Raw genomic sequence first — 19,200 nt, forward strand, 5'->3', positions numbered from 1 at the left:
GTAATTTGGCAGTTATGTAATGATGTATTCATCCTCCATGATGTGATCTTATGTGATTAGCCGATCAGTTGTAAGGAGAGTTTCCTCAGGGTGTGGACTGCATCCCATCTATATGGACGTTCTGGCAAAGCTTGATTGCTTGCTCTGGATCCTGCATCTGGCTCATCATCATCTGACCTCCAGTTCTTGGGACTTGAGCCAACTGCCTGCTTTATTGTCTGCTGATCTTGTAATTCATCAGCAACCACAGCCCATGAGCCAGGGGCCTTCTGTCTTACCTGATTTTGGGTTCATCAGCCCCTGCAGCTACGCGAGTCAGAAGGCCTCTACTATCATGTGAGCCATTTCCTTGAGATAAATCTCTCTCTCTCTATGTGTGTGTATATATATATATATATATATATATATATATATATAAACCTTCACGGTTTTGCTTCTCTAGAGAACCCAACCTAAGACATTTGGTACTGAGAGTGGTTCGAGAGAAACAAAATCATAATGATAAACCCTTTAGCCAAACATTAGACAGGCCCAAAAAACAAACAAAAATACACATAACTCAACCATGTATACAAGATTAAATGGGCACACCAGCTAGGGGCAAGGACAAGAAGGCAGGATGGGAGAGGAAAGCTGCGAGAATGGAAATGGGAAACCCAAGGTTGAGAAGGGGAGAATGTTGACACGTTGCGGGGTTGGCAAACAATGTCACAAAACAATATGTGTATTAATTGTTTAATGAGAAATTAATTTGCTCTGTAAACCTTCATCTAAAGCACAATAAAAAAGAGCATAAGGATGAGATTTCTAGGTTGGTTATCAAGTCTGACTAGTCTTAAAGTCTTGATGACTCTGACTCCAGTAGTAAAGAGGGTATTGCTAATCCATGGCATGAATGGCAATATTAATACACAAAATATCACCACCAATAGATCAAGTATTGGTGAGAAACAAGGCTCTGGTCGTGGCAAGTTTGATACTTTTCTACAATTTAGTCAGAATGAGAAGTATAGGGAAGCTGGTTGGTTGGTCTTACTTTCGTGAGAAAAAGTGGTGAAAGAAAGAGATGAGCTCAGGGCTTCAGAATCACAGCTCAAGCACCCATGAAAGACCTGAAAGTCGCCACTTGTGCCCTGAAAGAAAGTCTTATTTCTTGTGGTAACAGAGCTGATATTGCCAAACACCAAACCCAGAGTCTTATTGTAAAAGTGGCTGAATTACAATGCCAACTGAATTCCCAACCTTGAATGGTGTCTGAAGTTAAACTAAGGGTATTGATTGGGAAGAAATGGGATCCTGAAACTTAGGATGGGGACATATGGGCAGGTACTCAGGAAGCTGGGGACACCGAGCCCCTAAATTCCATTGAATCACTCCTGCCAACAGAACCAGCTCTCTTACTCTCATCTGAAGATATCACTCCATCTTTGACTGCTTAGCCACCTTCTCCAGTAAAACGATTATCCCTTCCACCCCCATCTGATGAGATTAACCTAGCTGTGTCTGAAAAGCCTTTGTCTAAGTAATTCCCTGGGGCATTGCCTGAGGTATATGGTTTACAAGACATTGCTGAATGTTCCCAGAACCCATCCCACACCACCCATTTTTGCTTCTAGACCTATAACCAGACTTAAGTCCCAGCAAGCCCCAAAAGTTGAAGTACAAAGTGTGACCCAGGAAGAGATATACTATACGCCAATAGAACTCCTTGACTTTTCTAATATATACAAATAGAAACCTGGGGAATATATGTGTGAGAATGACTATTAAGGGTGTGGGATAATGGTGAAAGGAACATAAAGATGGGTCAGTCTGAATTTATTTAGGGCCCACTAAGCACAGATTTTTCATTCAATGTTTCAGCTCAAGAGGCTAGGAAAGAATCTAATAGTTTACTTGGTTGGTTCTTTGAAGCATGGATTAAGCAGTGGCCTACACTAAATCAAGTGGAAATACCAAACCTGCCTTGGTATACTATAGAAGAAGGTATCCAAAGGCTTAGGTAAATCAGCATGTTAGAGTCTATTTATCAGGTTAGACCTACAGGCCCACACAGAGTGCCCAGAGGACACACATTTTACCACAACAGTGAGGAACAAACTTGTGAAGGGAGCCCCAGCATCCTTGTAGACTGCTGTGATTGCTATTTTATGTAAGTCAGATCTGACAGTGGGAACTGCCCTAACTGAATTAAGACACCTAATTGCAATGGGGCTGATTGGACCCCATGGTGGTAGGGGCCAAGTGGCAGCACTGAATCCACAAAGACAAGGTAGGTGTGGTTTCCATAATGAACAGTGGAGTCAAAGCAGTAATCAGAGTAGTCTGACTCTTATGGACTGACGGTGTTGGCTACTTAGTCATGGTGTCACTTGGAGTGAAATAGATGGGAAATATACTAAATATTTACTTGATCTCTACAAAAGGAAGAATTCTAGGTCAAGTGAATGGCAGTCTAACTCAGATCGCCAGAATAGAGGGTTACAGCCCTTCAGTCAATTCCCAGAATTGAGCCAGTTTACAGAGCCACGGTCCCTTGAATGAAGGGAAGGCTGGGTCCCCTTGAGGAAAGACCCCACTACACTGCCAAAATTTTGAACTGTTAATCTTTCTCCCAGCCTTCCCCAAAGCCTTTTACGAGAGTGACTGTTCATTGGGGAAAAGGAAATAGTCAGACTTTTGGGGGATTACTGGATATTGGCTCTGAACTGACACTAATTCTAGGAGACTCAAAATGTCACTGTGGCCCACCAGTCAGAGTGGGGGCATATGGAGGTCAGGTTATTAATGGAGTCTTAGCTCAGTTTCATCTCACAGTGGGTTCAGAGGGTCCCTGAACCCATCCTGTAGTGATTTCCCACATTCCAGAATGCATAATTAAGATAGATGTACTCAGAAACTGGCAGGACCCCTACATTGGATCACTAACAAGTGGAGTAAGGTCTATTATGCTAGGAAAAGCCAAGTGGAAGCCATTAGAACTGCCCCTAACTAGAAAAATAGTAAACCAAGAGCAACACGGCATTCCTAGAGGGATTTCAGAGATAAGTGACACCATCAAGGACTTGAAGGATGCAGGGGCAGTGATTTCTACCACATCCCCTTTCAACTCGCCTATTTGGCCTGTGCAAAAAAAAGAGATGGATCTTGGAGAATGACAGAGGATTCGCATAAACTTAACCAGGTGATGACTGCAATTGCAGCTGCCATTTCAGATGTGGTTTCATTGCTTGAGTAAATTAATATGTCTCCTGGTACTTGGTATGCAGGTATTGGTCTGGCCAATGCCTTTTTCTGGATTCCAGTTTTGAAGAAACACCAGAAGCAGTTTGCCTTCAACTGGCAAGGCCAGCAATACACCTCCAATGTCCTGTCTCAGGGCTATGTCAACTCTCCAACCCTATATCATCATTCAGTCTGCAGGGACCTTGATCGCCTTTCTATTCCAGAGACATCACACTAGTCCATTACATTGACGACATTATGTTGACTGGGCCTATTAAGGAACAAGTGTCAATGAGTCTGGACTTATTGGTAAAACATTTGTATGCTACAGGATGGTAAATTAATCCCACAAAAATTCAGATGTCTTCCACTTCACTGAAATTTCTAGGAGTTCAGTGATGTGGGGCATGTGGAGATATTCCTTCTAAAGTGAAGGATAAGTTGTTACATATGGCCCCTCCTACAACTAAAAAGGAGGTGCAATACCTGGTAGCTCTCTTTGGATTTTGGAGGCAACATATTCCTCATTTGGGTATGCTACTCTGGCCTATTTATCAAGTGACTGAAAAAGCTGCTAGTTTTGAGTGGAGTCCAGATCAAGAAAAGGCTCTGACACAGGTTCAGTCTGCTGTGCAAGCCATCCTGCCACTTGGGCCATATGATCCAGCTGATCCAATGATGCTGGAAGTGTCAGTAGCAGATAAAGATGTTGTTTGGAACCTTTGGCAGGCCCCTCTTGGTGAATCACAGAGCAGACCCCTAGGATTTTGGAGTAAAGCCCTGCCATCCTCTGCAGATAACTACTTTCCTTTTGACAAACAGTCTTTGGCTTGTTACTGGGCCTTGTTAGAGGCTGAACACTTAACCATGGGCCATCAAGTCACCATACATCCTGAGCTGCCCATCATGAACTGGGTGTTGTCTGACCCTCGAAGTCATAAAGTTGGACGTGCAGAGCAGCACTCTATCATTAGATGGACGTGGTATATATGAGACCGTGCCTGAGCAGGACCTCAAGGCATAAGTAAGTTGCATGAGAAAACGGCCCAAATGCTCATGGTCTCCACTCCTGTCACATTACCTGCCCTCTCCCAGGTTGCATCTATGGCCTTATGAGGAGTTCTTTATGATCAGTTGATTTAGAAAGAGAAAACCCATACCTGGTTTACAGATGGTTCTGGGCGATATGCAGGCACCACTCGAAGTGGACAGCAGCAGCACTACAGCCCCTTCCTGGGAACTTCCTGAAGGACAGTGATTAAGGGAAATCCTCCCAATGGGCAGAACTTCAAGCAGTGTATCTGGTTGTTTATTTTGCTTAGAAGGAGAAACGGCCAGATGTGCAACTGTATACTGATTTGTGGGCTGTGGTCAATGGTCTGACTGGATGGTCAGGGACTTGGAAGGAACATGATTGGAAAATTGGTGACAAGGAAGTTTGTGGAAGAAGTATGTGGATAGACCTCTCTGAATGGGCCAAAGAAGTGAAGATATCTGTGTCTCATGTGAATCTTACCAAAGAGTGACCTCAGCAGAGGAGGATTTGAACAATCAAGTGGATAGGATGATGCGTTCTGTGGAAACCAGTCATCCTCTTTCTCCCGTCACTCCTGTCATTGCCCAACGGACTCATGAACAAAGTAGTAGTGGTGGCAGGAATGGAGATTATGCATGGGCTCAGCAACATGGACTTTCATTTACCAAGGCCAACTTAGCTACAGCCACTGTTGAGCACCCAATCTGCCAGAAGCAGAGACCAACACTGAGTCCCTGATATGGCACCATTCCTTGAGGCAATAAGGCAGCAACCTAGTGGCAGGTTAATTACATTGGACCACTTCCAACATGGAAAGGGCAGCATTTTGTTCTTACTGAGACAGACATTTACTCTGGATACAGATTTGCCTTCCCTGTATACAATGCTTCTGCCAAAACTACCATCTGTGGACATACAGAATGCCTTATCTACTATCATGGTATCCCACACAGCATCTTCTCTGATCAAGGGACTCACTTCACAGCAAATGAAGTACAGCAATGGGCCCATGCTGATAGAATTCACTGATCTTACCATGTTCTCCATCATCATGAAGTAGTTGGCTTGATAGAACTATGGAATGGCCTTCTAAAGACACAGTTATGGTGCTAGCTAGGTTGCAATGCTTTGCAGGGTTGGGAAAATATTCTCCAGGAGGCTGTATATGTTCTAAAACAGCACTAATATATGGTGGTATTTCTCCCATAGCCAGGATTCACAGGTCCAGGAATCAAGGGATGGAGATGGGAGTGGCACCACTCACTATTACCCCTAGTGACTGACTCCCAAAATTTTTGCTTCCCATCCCCATGACCCTATGCTCTGCGGGACTAGAGGTCTTAGTTCCAACGGGAAGAATGCTCCCATCTGGAGACATAACACAGATTCCGTTGAACTGGAAGTTAGGAATGCCACCTGGTCACTTTGTGTTCCTCATGCCACTCTGTCAACAGGTAAAAGAAAGGAGGTACCTTATTGGCTGGTGTGACTGACCCTGACTACCAAGGGAAATTGGATTGATGTTACATAATGGAGGTTAAAAAAAGAGTATGACTGGAATACAGGAAATCCCTTATGGCATCTCTCAGTACTACCATGCCCTGTGATTAAAGTCAATGGAAAACTACATCAACTCAATTCCAACATGACTTCTAATAGTCCAGATCCTTCAGGAATGAAGGTTTGGGTCACCCCACCAGGCAAAGAACCATGACCAGCTGAGTTGCTTGCTGAGAGTAAAGGGAATATGGAATGGGTTGTGGAAGAAAGTAGTTCTAAATACCAGTTACAATCACGTGACCAGTTGCAGAAACAAGTATTGCAATTGTTATGAGTATTTCTTCCTTGTATGCGTGCAACAAATATTTTTGTTTTCTTCACTTACAAAATATAAGATGTAAATGGGGCTAATGTACTTTAAGTTGCATGTGTGTTAGTGTGTATCATATTAGGCACAAGTATGACTTTGTAATTGTCTTTATTTAGAGATTGCATATGGTTTAAGAAGATGGGTACAGGTGCCAAGTTGACAAGGGGTGTACTGTAATGGTTAAGGTTGTGCATCAATTTGGCTGGGCCATAATTCTCAGTGGCTTGACAGTTATGTAATGACATAGTTTGGCAGCTATGTAGTAGTGTAGTCATAATGATGTAATCATCCTCCATGATGTGATCTCATGTGATCAGCCAATCAGTTGTAAGGGGAGTTTCCTCGGATGTGGCCTGCATCCAATATATATATGGATGTTCTGGCAAAGCTTGACTGCTTGCTCTGGATCCAACATTCAGCTCATCATCATCTGACCTCTGGTTCTTGGGACCTGAGCCAGTGGCCTGCTGTCTTACCTGCCGATACTGGATTCATCGGCCTCCACGGCAGTGAGCCAGCAGTCTGCTGCTTGCCCTGCCAATTTTGGGTTCATCAGCCCCTGCAGCTGTGTGAGTCAGGAGAAGCCCCCAGCCTGATGCCTGACCTGCAGACTTGGGACTTGCCAGCCTCTACAACTGCGTGAGCCATTTCCTTGAGATAAATATCTCTCTGTCTCTTTCTTTCTTTATATACATATATATATGTATATATATGTATACCCTTCAGTGGTTTTGCTTCTCTAGAGAACCCAGTCTAAGACATCTGGTTGATTAGGAATATGTTTTATAAATGCCTAACAAAAAAATATGGTAAGATATTATAAATACAGACATGAAGGGGACATGAGCATTTCCTCGATGGCTGAGAAAGGATGAGGTCAGATGCATAACTTTGGGGGAACAGAGAAGAACAGGAAGTATGCAGGAGAGGAGCTCTTACCCAGTAGAACAATATGTTGCAGAAGTGCACACATTCCAAGTCAGTACTGGACTGTAAATGTTTTGTTTTCAATTTTCTCTCAAATTAGTGCAGTAATTTACTCTGTACTCTAAACTTAGATGTTCATTCATCAACGAGAGAAAAGACATCTAACCTCTCCTCTCTGGCTGTTCCAAAAGGAGATATAATGTAGTTACTGCTTACACCCCGGCATGGGAAAAAACAAAAATTTTTTGATAAATATGTTACATTAACCATATATTTGCTAGTAATGGAAGGCAGGATACAAGTTCTTATAGGCAAAAGAACTTGAAACAGAGATTTTTGATACAGAAATTTGAGGAAGCTTCAAAAAGATCTAAAAATGGCTGAGTTGTGACACTACCCCTTCAGTGGGTTCGTTTTGCCGGGACCTTGTGTGCACCTCAAATGGAACAAGTATCTCTCATGAGTAACAGCCAAGGACTTCAGAATAGAGCTGTCTCAGGACATAGTCTGCATTGTTTCTGAAGGTAGAATGCATTTCATTAGAAGGTTAGAGAATAAGGTCATATGCTTCAACAGTATCATTAATTATGAAGAGATGTGTGGTGGGAAAAGCCAAGGCCTTTTAATTTTTGAATAATTGTTCAAAACCCGCTGAAACTTTACCAAGAAGATATTGAAATTCTAGTTATCATTGATAATTCATGGGCATTCTCATATAAGTAGACAGACCTTAAAATCAGTGAAAGACTATCACCTGGCATATTCAATTCATAAATACCAATTCAAGGATACTCAAAACTCTGATATGGGAATAAATTCTCTGCAAATTATAATCTGTAAAGTGATTATCTTTCCCTAGACATTAAAATTATAACAAAAAGAGAGACTACTGTAGAGCTGATCTTATAGACCAATTTAGAAAAGGAAGAACAATCATTTCATCATCTCATTGCGACCACCAGAAATGAAACAGTGACAGTTTCAAATCTGGAGGAGCCCACATACTCATAACTATAGATAAATGTAAATGATAATGTCCTAGTATGTGCCTGTTTTATTAAACAAAGCTAGTTTGAAGGCAAATATTACATTGAAAACCATACTTCTTAACCACCAAAGGTAGGAACCAATATGAGGGCTTTAATAGAAAAATGATCTACACTGTCACTGAATTATCAGACATAGTTACACAAATAGTAGAGAAACATAGTTGACTAAGCAGCTGGACTTGGAGAGAATAGAGGCCAGCCTATCTAAACACTGTCCAAGCCAATAGGCAGTCTTAAGCAACTGAAACCATTTTTCTTGACTCTAACTAACCAAAATTAGTAGATGATAATTCTGCTTCTAAGCACATGTCCTCCCAAGCATACATACCAGAAAATAATGGCAAAGAAGCTTCCAGTTTTTTTAGTGAGTCACTATCCTTGACACAATGAGATGATAACACCCAAATCACATGCTCCCTAGCAGTTAGATTGAGTAGCTAGATAGGGTTACCAGAGGAAGTGAGGTTTGAGCTGAGGCCTGAATAACAAAAAGCTAGCCATGAGAATATCTGGAGACTTCCAAGAAAAAACTGCGAGAGCTAAAGTTCTGTAGTGGAGAAGAGCTTAGCATTTGAAGTACAGAAAGAAACCCAAAGTGGTTGCTGTGTAGTGAGCACAGACTTCCCTAGTCTATTTTTGCTTAGAATTCTTACTGTACAATAAAAACCAGAGTTCAAGACACAGTCTTTCAGAAACATGAATTGTACTCAAAATTTGTCTAAAATTTTCATCTCATTTTATTTCCAAATTCAAAATGTGAGGCTTTCTGACATTTAAAATTGAATAAAAGATCTCATTTACCTAATCTATAGATACAATGCAAAATGGAATCCATATACACATGAATGTTGTTATGGATTAACTGCGTCCCCCAAAATGATATGTTGAAGTCCTAACCCCTGTACCTATCTGTGAACATGACTGTGTTTGGGAAATATGATCTTTCTTTGAAGATATTATCAGTTAAGTCATATTGGTATATGGGCCTGAGTGGTGTCTTATAAAAAAGAAGAACATACACAGAAACAGTCACACACAGGGGGAAGACACTATGTGAGGATCTGTCTACAAGCCAAGGAACTCCAAGAAACATACAGGGCTCCCAGAAGCTGAAAGAGACAAGGAAGAATTCCTAGAGCCAGAGAGAGAGAGCACATAGCTCTACCAATTACCTGAATTTGGACTTTCAGCCTCGAGAACTGTAGAAAATTAATTTCTGTTCTTTAAAGCCATCTATTTTGTCGTATTTTGTTATGGCAGCTCTAGGAAACTAAGACAAATGTTTATACAACATTCTTTGTAATAGCAAATAAAAAATTGAATAACTTAAATGACCATCAATAGGGGAGTGGATAAAATTAAGAAAATATTTATATCAATAAAAAAATAGATTCATATATGCTGATAAGCAAGGAAATTCACTATATATACATTTTTTATTGTGCTTTAAGTGAAAGTTTATAACTGAAGTTAGTTTCTCATACTAAAATTTATACACACGTTGTTATGTGACCCTAGTTGCTATCCTTATAATGCGACAGCACAGTCCTCCTTTCCACCCCGGATTTCTCATGTCCATTCAGCCAGCTCCTACCCCTTTCTGCCTTCTCATCTCACCTCCGGACAGGAGCTGCCCATTTAGTCTTGTGTATCTACTTGAACTAAGAAGCACACTCTTCACGACTATCATTTTATGTCTTATAGACCAGTCTAATCTTTGTCTGAAGAGTTGGCTTCAAAATGGTTTTAGTTCTGGGTTAATAGAGTCCAGGGGTCATGTCTCCTGGGGTTTCTCCAGTCTCAGTCAGACCATTAAGTCTAATCTTTTTACTAGAATTTGTGTTCTGCACCCTACTTTTCTCCTGCTCCGTCAGGAACTCTCTGCTGTGTTCCCTGTCAGGGTCGCCATTGGCGGCAGCTGGGCACCATCTACTTTTTCTGTTATCAGACTGATGGAGCCTCTGGTTTATGTGGCCCTTTTCATCTCTTGGGTTAATATTTTCCTTGTATCTTTGGTGTTCTTCATTCTCCTTTGCTCCAGGTGGGTTGGGACAAACATGCATCCTAGATGACCACTCGCTAGCTTTTAAGACCCCAGATGCCACTCACCAAAGTGGGATGCAGAACATTTTCTTAAAAAACTTTGTTATGCCAATTGACCTGGATGTCCCCTGAAACCATGGTCCCCAGACCCCCGCCCCTGCTACTCTGTCCCTCGAAGTGTTTGGTTGTGTTCAGGAAACTTCTTAGTTTTTTGTTTAGTCCAGTTGTGCTGACTTTCCCTGTACACAATATATTTTTGAGTGATATAGTTGCAGAATAGTGTTTATAGAAAACCACATTTTTGTTTTACAAAATTACATATATAGATATAATTGACTGCATATCAAACAAGGGTCTGGAATGATAACATCAGAATGTTAAGAGTATTTTACTTTGGAAAGCTGGTGTGAGGGGAATGACTTTACTTTTTATTTTTTGTCTCTGTATTGTTTAAATTTTTCAGAGAATCTTTTATTTCTGTAATATTTTAAAACACCATTTTTTAAGTTCTTCCAAAAATCCTGTTCATGAACCCAAAAATACTAAAAACTATAGCCCAACTACAGAGACACCCTCATTAGCCAAGGGAGCTGTGAGAAAACTGAGTCTTTTATGTTAACTTGGGATTTACTTGAAGGGAAATGGGTCCCAAAATTCTTTAGGTGAGATTTTCCCTTTTAAAGTTTATATAACAGATAATTACTCCATTACGAAGTCTTTGCAAAATTAATGAAAGGTCATCCATAAATAAATAAAAAACAAAGCTACACTAGAAAACTGAATCCATTTGTTCATGCTACAGTATTATTTGAAGCAAACTTTGCTTCTTCTATAATCTAATTTATAAGCTTTGACTTAGGAAGACTTCTTAAATTTGAAATTAGCCAATCACATTTAAAACAGCTGTTTCTTTATACAGTTTCTACCATTCTCAATCACTCTTTAATTCAACAAATATTTAATCCCTGTTATGTTCCAAAGCCTAGCAAATAGGCAATAACAATATGCTTTTATTGTTCTTTTACTATATTCCAGGCATTGTTCTAAGTTCTTTACATGTTTATCAACTCAGCCAACAACCCTATGAGGTAGGTAATTTTAGAGATGATAAAACTGAGGCAAACAGATTACTTGCCAAAGATCACACGACTAATAGGCCACTGAGCTAGGATACAAATCTGGGCACTACATCTTGACCTTGAAATCTTAATCTCTTTATTACTCTTTAATAAGTTTACAGTAACAAGCCAAAGGGCCTGCTCTTGGTAAATTTACAGCCTAACTGGGGGTGTGAACAGCAGGTAATTCACATTTTAGTATAATAAATGGAGAAAACCTGGTGGTGTAGTGGTTAAGAGCTATGGCTGCTAACCAAAGGTCGGCAGATCAAATCCACCAGACGCTCCTTGGAAGCTCTGTGGGGCAGTTCTACTCTGTCCTATAGGGTCACTACGACTCAGAATCAACTTGACAGCAACTGGCTTTGGTTTTGGTTTTTATAATAAACAGGCAATATTTACCCCAGTAGACTGTAGAATACATGAGATTATAGACACTAAATGTTTGGTTCAGCACTTCAGCAGTGTTTGGCACAAAAAAAAATTTTGAATGAATGAGAAAGGAAAGCACAGAGTACAGGCAAAGCCATAGTAATTCACTTAAACCAGATGGAGGTCAAGAAAGCCTTGCTGGAGTTAGTGATATTTAGATTGAGACCTGATAGTTAAGTAGGAGTCCCAGACAAAGGGGAGTCTTCTAGCTGGAGTCAACAGTATGTTAAAAGGCTCTAAGGCCCACTCAGTCGCTGGGTGGTGCAAATGGTTAATGCACCCAGCTGCCAGCTGAAAAGTTGGAGGTTTGAGTCCACCCAGAGGCACCTTAGAAGAAAGGCCTGGCCATCTGCTCCCAAAAATCAACCACTGAAAACCCTATGCAGCACAGTTCTACTATAACACACATGGGGTTGACATGAGTCAGAATTGACTGAGCAGCAACTGGTAACAACTGGTAAGGCCTAGTGAAGAAGAGTAATTAAACTTCCTGAAAATATGTAAATAATATCAGAATGGATTGAACATATAGCGAGGGAATGTGATGAGACGGGAACTGAAAAGGTAAATGGAGCACTTATAATCTTGTACATCTTTTTTAAGAAACAGAAGCTTAATCCTGAGAGCAATGATGTACCACTGAAGGGTTTTAAGCATGAGAAATGACATGATCAAATCATTTCGAAAGATCACTTTGGTGGCAGTCAAAAAACAAATTGGATGGTGAAAAAAATTACATACGTACATATATGTATATCTATATATATGTGTATGTGTGTGTATAGTATGTAATATATTTTTTATGTAGACAAACACACAGAGAAGTTAGGAAACTATTGTCATTTGCTAGGCAAGAGATAGTAACAGCTTAACTAGGGCAGTGTAGTGGGGATAAAGCAGAGTGATTGAAGAGCTATTTAGGATATAGGATCAGTAGGATCAAAGTAGTGAGGGAAATGCAGAAGTCAAAAGTATGGGTTAAGTTTCTAGCTGCAGTAACTGGGGTGAGTGGTAGTGTCATTTTTTTCCGTCAGTAATAAAATAGGAGGAAAAGCAGGTTTTCAAGGAATGGAAGAGCTAGTAAGTTTGATTTCAGACATTCAGAGTTGAGTTGCCTGAGGGGTATTTCTAAGTGAGTGTTTCCAGTACACTCAATATTAATAGAATATACTAAATCTGAAGCTCAGGAAAGAAATCAGGCTTAGAATTATGGATTTGAGACTCATCAGCATAGAGTTAATAATTGAAACACAGTAGATGAGATTACTAGGCCATTTTGTTAGTGTATCGAACACCTGTCCTTTCTGCCACAGATGGAACTGAGGCATTAATGGTGTTGAGATCTTGGTAAGAATTATTTTGATAAATGATTTATGTAAAGCCAAATACGGTGGTGACTTTTCAGGTGCTGTGAAATTAGTTCCTTTATGTGGCCTTATGCCTTGGTTCTTTGGAAAAACTGCTTGAGGGATTTTTCCCCCAAGTCCTGAGGAGTTACTTTTGCCCTAGTTTTCTACCCCACGGAGTTTCTTACTTTTGTCCAGGTTAATATTTACTGAGTAAGCTATAAACAACTTATTGTTTGATACTTTTTATCTAGCCCTGGACTGCAGCCTAAGGACTGGTCAGTATACTTATGCAAATGAAGTGACTATGGCCTACTCTGCAAATGATGTGTCTGTGGCCTAACGAGAGGAGACTGGTCAGTTTGTGGCCCTGGTGGGAGGGCCATGCCTTGAAATTAATGAGTTTGCTTATATATAACAATCCCACAGAGGTGGGCAGACAGCAGCAGAAGAAAGGATAGAGAAGCAGCAGAGAAACAGGAAACAAGGAACCTCCTAAAAGAGCTGTAACATGGGTCAAGGGCTGCAACACTAAAGATAGCGAGAGGCCAGGAAGGGGCCCTGTGGCAGAGCCAGCAGTGACAGGTCTGGAAGGGGCCCTGTGGCAGAGCCAGCAGTGACTGGCCCAGAAGGGGCCCTGTGGCAGAGTCAGTGGTGACAGCAGGGAGGCTGAAGGCCAAGAGGCCTGTCCTGACAGGGCCAAGAAGCCTGTCCTCAGGGTGTCAAGAGGAGGTCTGCATGGCTGACATGGGGCATGCATGGCAGAGAGAAGGGTCTGCTTGCTTGCATGGCCGATAGTTGCTGAGAGAGCTACCCTGCACTGAAGATGGGACAGACGTGCTGTTCACTTTGGGGGCGCCTTCCAAGCTTTGCCTACATGCTTCCTGATTCTGATCCCGACTTGTAGCCTGTTAATCCTGATGCCAAGTTGTCCTTAATAAACTGTTTAGCTTTAACTATGTCTGTGAGTTCTGCGTGGCCATTGCAACAGATTATCAAACCCAGCAGAGATGTAGAGTGCCAAGGCAGGGATGGCTAGTATCAGAATTGGTAAAAACGTTGGAAAATGGAGGTATGTCTGACTTCTACCTCACAGGAATCGACTTTGGGCTGATCTTGGTCATCATTCCCCATAAAGACAGGTTCTGATGGTACTACCACCATTTTACAGGTGTCAATCTTATAAACGTAGCAAAATGCCTAGATGTACTAGAACGGAATTTGTTGCCTACCACCCTAATGTGTTAAGAAAACTTACCTCTTATTTGCAAACTTCGAGAAATAGTCCAAAGCCTAGACATTAAGGGAATCTTTGTTTAAACCTCCAGAGTCTGTACTGAAATCTGAGAATTGTGAAAATATTTTGGTAAGAAAAAAGTGAAGTCTCCAAATATCAGTATTTATGATTGTAGACTTAAGGTCTGAGGAACTGTTTTTAAAAAAAAAAAAAAATTCACCACTACTGTTTCCTCTTCAATACAAAATTAAAGTGGGCTTTAAATGTTTGCTTCATGAGGCTGGTATTTTCAAACCAAAGCTTTTTTTATAAACCAATCTATCAGAAATTAATTGCATGCAACTCTGCATTTGGTAAATTTTATCAATGACTGATTTTTCAAAACTAGCTCATGTGAGGCATTAGATCATCTTTAGAACATGGAAAGTTTAAAACACCATGAAAACTATGTTTAAGAAATTTTGAAATATCAGACTATGATACTGACTTCCCTTATTAGTAATTTTGATGAACTGACATGGATAAATCACCTCAGTTCTCAGACTAAATGACTACAGGAATTAAATGGAAAATATTTAGAAATATAATTTTAATTCAAACCAGTAGCTTTACTGATCTGCACTTGTCATTACTTTCAAACATTTTAAGCAAATGAGTTTAGTACTTTAAAAAAGGTACAAATAAACCTTAACCTACAAAAATGTAGTTTAGGAAGGTTCTGTACCTAGAGTTCCCTGATCTCCAAATGAAATAGAATTGGAACTTTAATTCAATGCAAATATGACATTTCCCAGTTTCTTTGCCCCTACTGTGTTCTTTTACCTAAAACACAACATAGCTGCTGCTTTAGCTGCAAAAAGGGATCAAACTACTCAGCCATTAAACCCCACCAAGAAAACACCCCACGAGAGGATCTGACTCCCACTACCGATAAAAGAACAAGACACATTATGCAGTGAAAATTAGCTGCTTTTATTGTGTAAGAAACAACTTCATAAAATAATTTGCATCTCTACAGATGGAAATGATTGCTTTGAACAGGGGGAAAATAACTATTGCACAGGGAAAAATTTGCAAACTAGCTTCACTGCCTCTAGGCTAGGCTCTTATTGATCTCAGAAGGCACCATAAAGCAGCAATAACAGCTTCTGGCAAACAGAGAAACAACAGCAAAGACCTGCAGTGAAGCTGTAATTATTAAGGTTGAAATCGTTCACTCCACTAATCCTACAACTTTCCTACATTTTTATGCTTATACAATCCTATTTCCTACAAGATAAACACCTAGCCAAATGATTTAAAATGGGATAGATTCAATAGAAGGTAGTGGAGGGAATGGGGACTATTGCAAGATCATAATATCCAGTCCAAGGTTTTTCTTTTAATGGCCTGTCTAAAGACAAAGTAAGTATCAAAGCTCTTCTTACTTCTCTAAGAGTGATTCTAGCTCCGCTTGCAAAGAGCTGAGCTGTTCCTTTTCTCGGTCTTCCTTTTGTTTGAGTTCATCCAGCACTGCCTGAAATCTGTTCTTCAGAGCCAGGTTCTCCACTTTCATGATGAGATCCTCCTGTCGTTTTGCCCTGTCCTGGGTCTCCTGCAGCTTGCCTTTCATGTTATCAATTTGTTTCTGAATTCCCATAACCAGCTGATTGGTTCCTTCATTTTCTTGGTGCTGTTCATCTGATTCATTTAGCTTGTCCTGTAGCTGTCTCTCCAGATCTTCCTCGGTGTCAATGATGTTTATATCTTCTTCATCTTGATGCTGTGTCTCATCTTCATCTTCACTGCTGCTGCTGAGGTCATTGAATATCTCTCGAAGTTCATCATGTTCCAATGAGTCATGACCCTGCCTGTGCCCAGACATTCCTGGAGAGGCGATATCAAGGCCCTGATTTTCTGTCTCTTTTGTTTCATCTTCAGCAATTATTTCCCAACGAGTACTGACAGCTTCTGCATCTGTACTCAGCAACCGCTTCACTTCCTTTTCCACATCTGGAGATTCAATATACTTCTTCTTCGCTGTCTTCCTGAACCTTCTCTTTCGGACATTTTTCAGAGGCAGAGTAATTCCGTGGTTCCAGACAAACTTTTTCTCTTTGTCCTTATCCTTTTTCTTGCTTGCTTTGGGATCAGCAGTAGCAACTGGCTCTTCCACAGGAGGATAGAGATCACCATCAACTGTGGCTACAAGCATCTGACAGATATCAGCTGTCTTGTAAAAAGTTTTTTTATCAATAGTTTTCAAGCTTTCCATAACGCAGGGCAGATCTACCAACTTTGAGGCCAATGGAACCCGGTCCACTCTGACAATTCCATGACGACCATCAGGGTGTAACTCAATTGTCAGTCTGTCTTTCAGGTTGACATGGCCAGACTGTACTGCCCGCCTCACAGTCGACGCATATTCCGGAGGTAGGCGTAAGATAAACTGGCTCTCCAGCTCATGAGGAGCGTCATCTTTGCTCTTACTCATCTTTATTTCTCTGTGACTCACTTCTCCTCTGAAAAGAACTTGCTTCACTATAAAATTCCAATTATCGCAACAGTTAGAAAGGCCACTTTGTAATGAACTGAAATCCTTAATTACAAAGAGTTCTTAGCAGAACCGCAGCTAAGCGTGTTTTATTTTAATTCTGAATTAAACCCCAGGTCTTTTCTCTAAATATGCTGTGACTGAATACCAGTCGTTACTGACACATTCGCTTATTCAGTTACTTTCATTTAAATCAATTAGATGCAATGTCAAGTTCCAACCTGTAGGTGCCGCTACCGGACAACGCAGAGAGAGCAGGCAAGCAGGAAAGCAAATGGCGGTTCCTACGGAATGATTTTTCCGCACGGAAAATAAGGCCCAGCAGACACTCCCAATCCACAAACTCTCCCGGAACAAAGATATTCAAAAAGAGGGGGCAGTGAGCTTTCTTCGCCTCGAGTACTTACAATCCAGTGACGATCATAAATGCAGTTTCTCCGGAGAGAAGCAGACGGAAGAAAAGCCGCTCGGAGCAAGGGGGCTGGGAGCCGAGAGCCTCCTCGATTCCTTTGTTCTTTCTGGCGCTTGGCAAAGTGATCCGCTGCTGATTACCAACGAAAGACCCCAGGATGGGCAGCGCAAAAGCTCGCCAAGACCGCAACTCCGAGAGCCTGACCCGGCAGCTCGGCAGCAGAGAAGCTCAGCAGGCGTTTATCCACAGCTGCAGAACTAGCGGAGAAGAAAGCGCTACGTCACGATGCGGGCGGGAAGCGGCTGTGAGTGACAGCACGGCCCAAGCGGAAGTGCGGGCCGCCCAAGCGCACGCAGGCGCAGTTATGCTGCCCGGCGTGAAAAGATTGTCGTGAGAATGAGGCATTAATGGGATGAAAATGACAATGTTTCATAAAGAGCTATTGGTTTGAAAATATTTATAGACAACGGTTCCAAGAAAGACACAGATCCGCCTTTCTTTCCTCCCTTCCCTGTTAAGCCGGGGCTTTTACCGTATCGCTTTGGAGCCGGACAGCGTCTAGGCTTCCAGGTGATTCCTGGAGATAACCGCGTCTGTGCGGGAAGCGTATTTGCTTCTGGAAACAGCTCGAATTCCTCCCCGTCCCCGAGAATATCCCATCGGAGCCAGTACAAGAATTTATAACTAACCATGCAGTGGGTTTTAAAGTACCCAAATCAGGGCAATGAGGAGGACAATGCTGCCCACCAAATAATTCAATGTCTACATTTTGTTGATTTTGAAAATGCCCAGAGAACCCATGATCTCTGGATCTATTTCTATTTTGAAGGATTTCAGAGGAACAGGGGTGATTTTTCCTTTTAATGTGCTTGACGTAGATATAAATGTAAACAGAGAAATAAGTGTTCTTCTGAAGGCATTGTTCATTTAGGACAGAATTGTCTGGTAGATAGATGGTCTGTTAGAGTATAATTGAAGTAGTATTCCCTGCCTCTCACCAGTAATATTTTAATGCTTCTGGAAATCACTTTGGAATTTTTTTCACTTCACCTCTACTGTTTTGCTCTTTGCTGCCTGTCTCTTCTACGGAAAGTCAGGTATTTATCAACATCTATTTATAGTATTTTGGTGTAACTATGTAACAGTTTCCAGTTATTCGTACTCATTTTCATTTGTTTTTTAAATAGGATCAGTTTGGTAAAGCATCAAGATGATTTATAATTTAATTTCCTATCCTTAAGATAACTTTCTTAATTTAAAAGAACACTCTTAAACTTGCATCAACTATTCCGAAATTGCTTTATTTATGTATATCTTAATTTTCTCCACCCCAGACTAAAAGCTCCATCATCGTTAGGGACCTTTTCTATCTAGTTCTTTGTGTCCCAGTGCCTAGTTCCAGAACACGGGAGATAGACACAAAAAATTTTGCTAACTGAATAATTCAATTGACCATCTAGAAAGAACATAAATATAGGCTTAATCCTATAATAATTTGTGAGAGAAAATAGATTCTGTGTCACCTTTAAATGATATAGAGCCACTTTATATATATTTCTAATATATAAGGTTATGTTTTTCTGTCTAGCAAATGAGACTGCCAATTGTTATGAGGCGGGGGAGATTTACTAATAGTTTGCGTGAATATGTCCTCTTTTGTGTAGACTATGTTATTGCATCATGGGAAGAAATTAAAATGGCCTGGTACCAGTTTGATTTTTTAATGCTAATTTGGAAGGAGAGATTATGCCCTTCCAGATGACTGCACATTATCTCTCTTTGTCCTACAATATGTTCAAGAATGTTAGTTTACTCATGCTTAATTTCCAGGATGATCTATTTCCTCTTTTGTGATGAAATTTTTTCAATGTGCTTGTCCCTCAGTTATACCTGATTTTACAGATACAAGAATTTAACATGCTGACTTCTTCATAATGCTTTGTTTATCCATACAAAATATTAGGTCATACTT

The 19,200-nt window shown here is 40.8% G+C and overlaps 1 protein-coding gene across 1 annotated transcript; it reads right to left on the reverse strand.

The window, feature by feature from the left end:
- Positions 1-12,294: 12,294 nt before the first annotated feature.
- Positions 12,295-17,227, reverse strand: TAF7 (TATA-box binding protein associated factor 7). The gene has a single exon (XM_023735624.1). It carries the CDS (start codon positions 16,754-16,756, stop codon positions 15,707-15,709), a length of 1,050 nt encoding a protein of 349 aa, XP_023591392.1. The 5' UTR covers positions 16,757-17,227; the 3' UTR covers positions 12,295-15,706.
- Positions 17,228-19,200: the final 1,973 nt, after the last annotated feature.

This window comes from Trichechus manatus, unplaced genomic scaffold (assembly GCF_000243295.1).
Source record: "Trichechus manatus latirostris isolate Lorelei unplaced genomic scaffold, TriManLat1.0 scaffold00080, whole genome shotgun sequence".
In the NCBI taxonomy this organism is placed as follows: domain Eukaryota; kingdom Metazoa; phylum Chordata; class Mammalia; order Sirenia; family Trichechidae; genus Trichechus; species Trichechus manatus.

What these genes read in the sequence shown, in the direction of transcription:
- TAF7 (XM_023735624.1), bottom strand. Translation starts at nt 16,756, where the DNA reads ATGAGTAAGAGCAAAGATGACGCTCCTCATGAGCTGGAGAGCCAGTTT.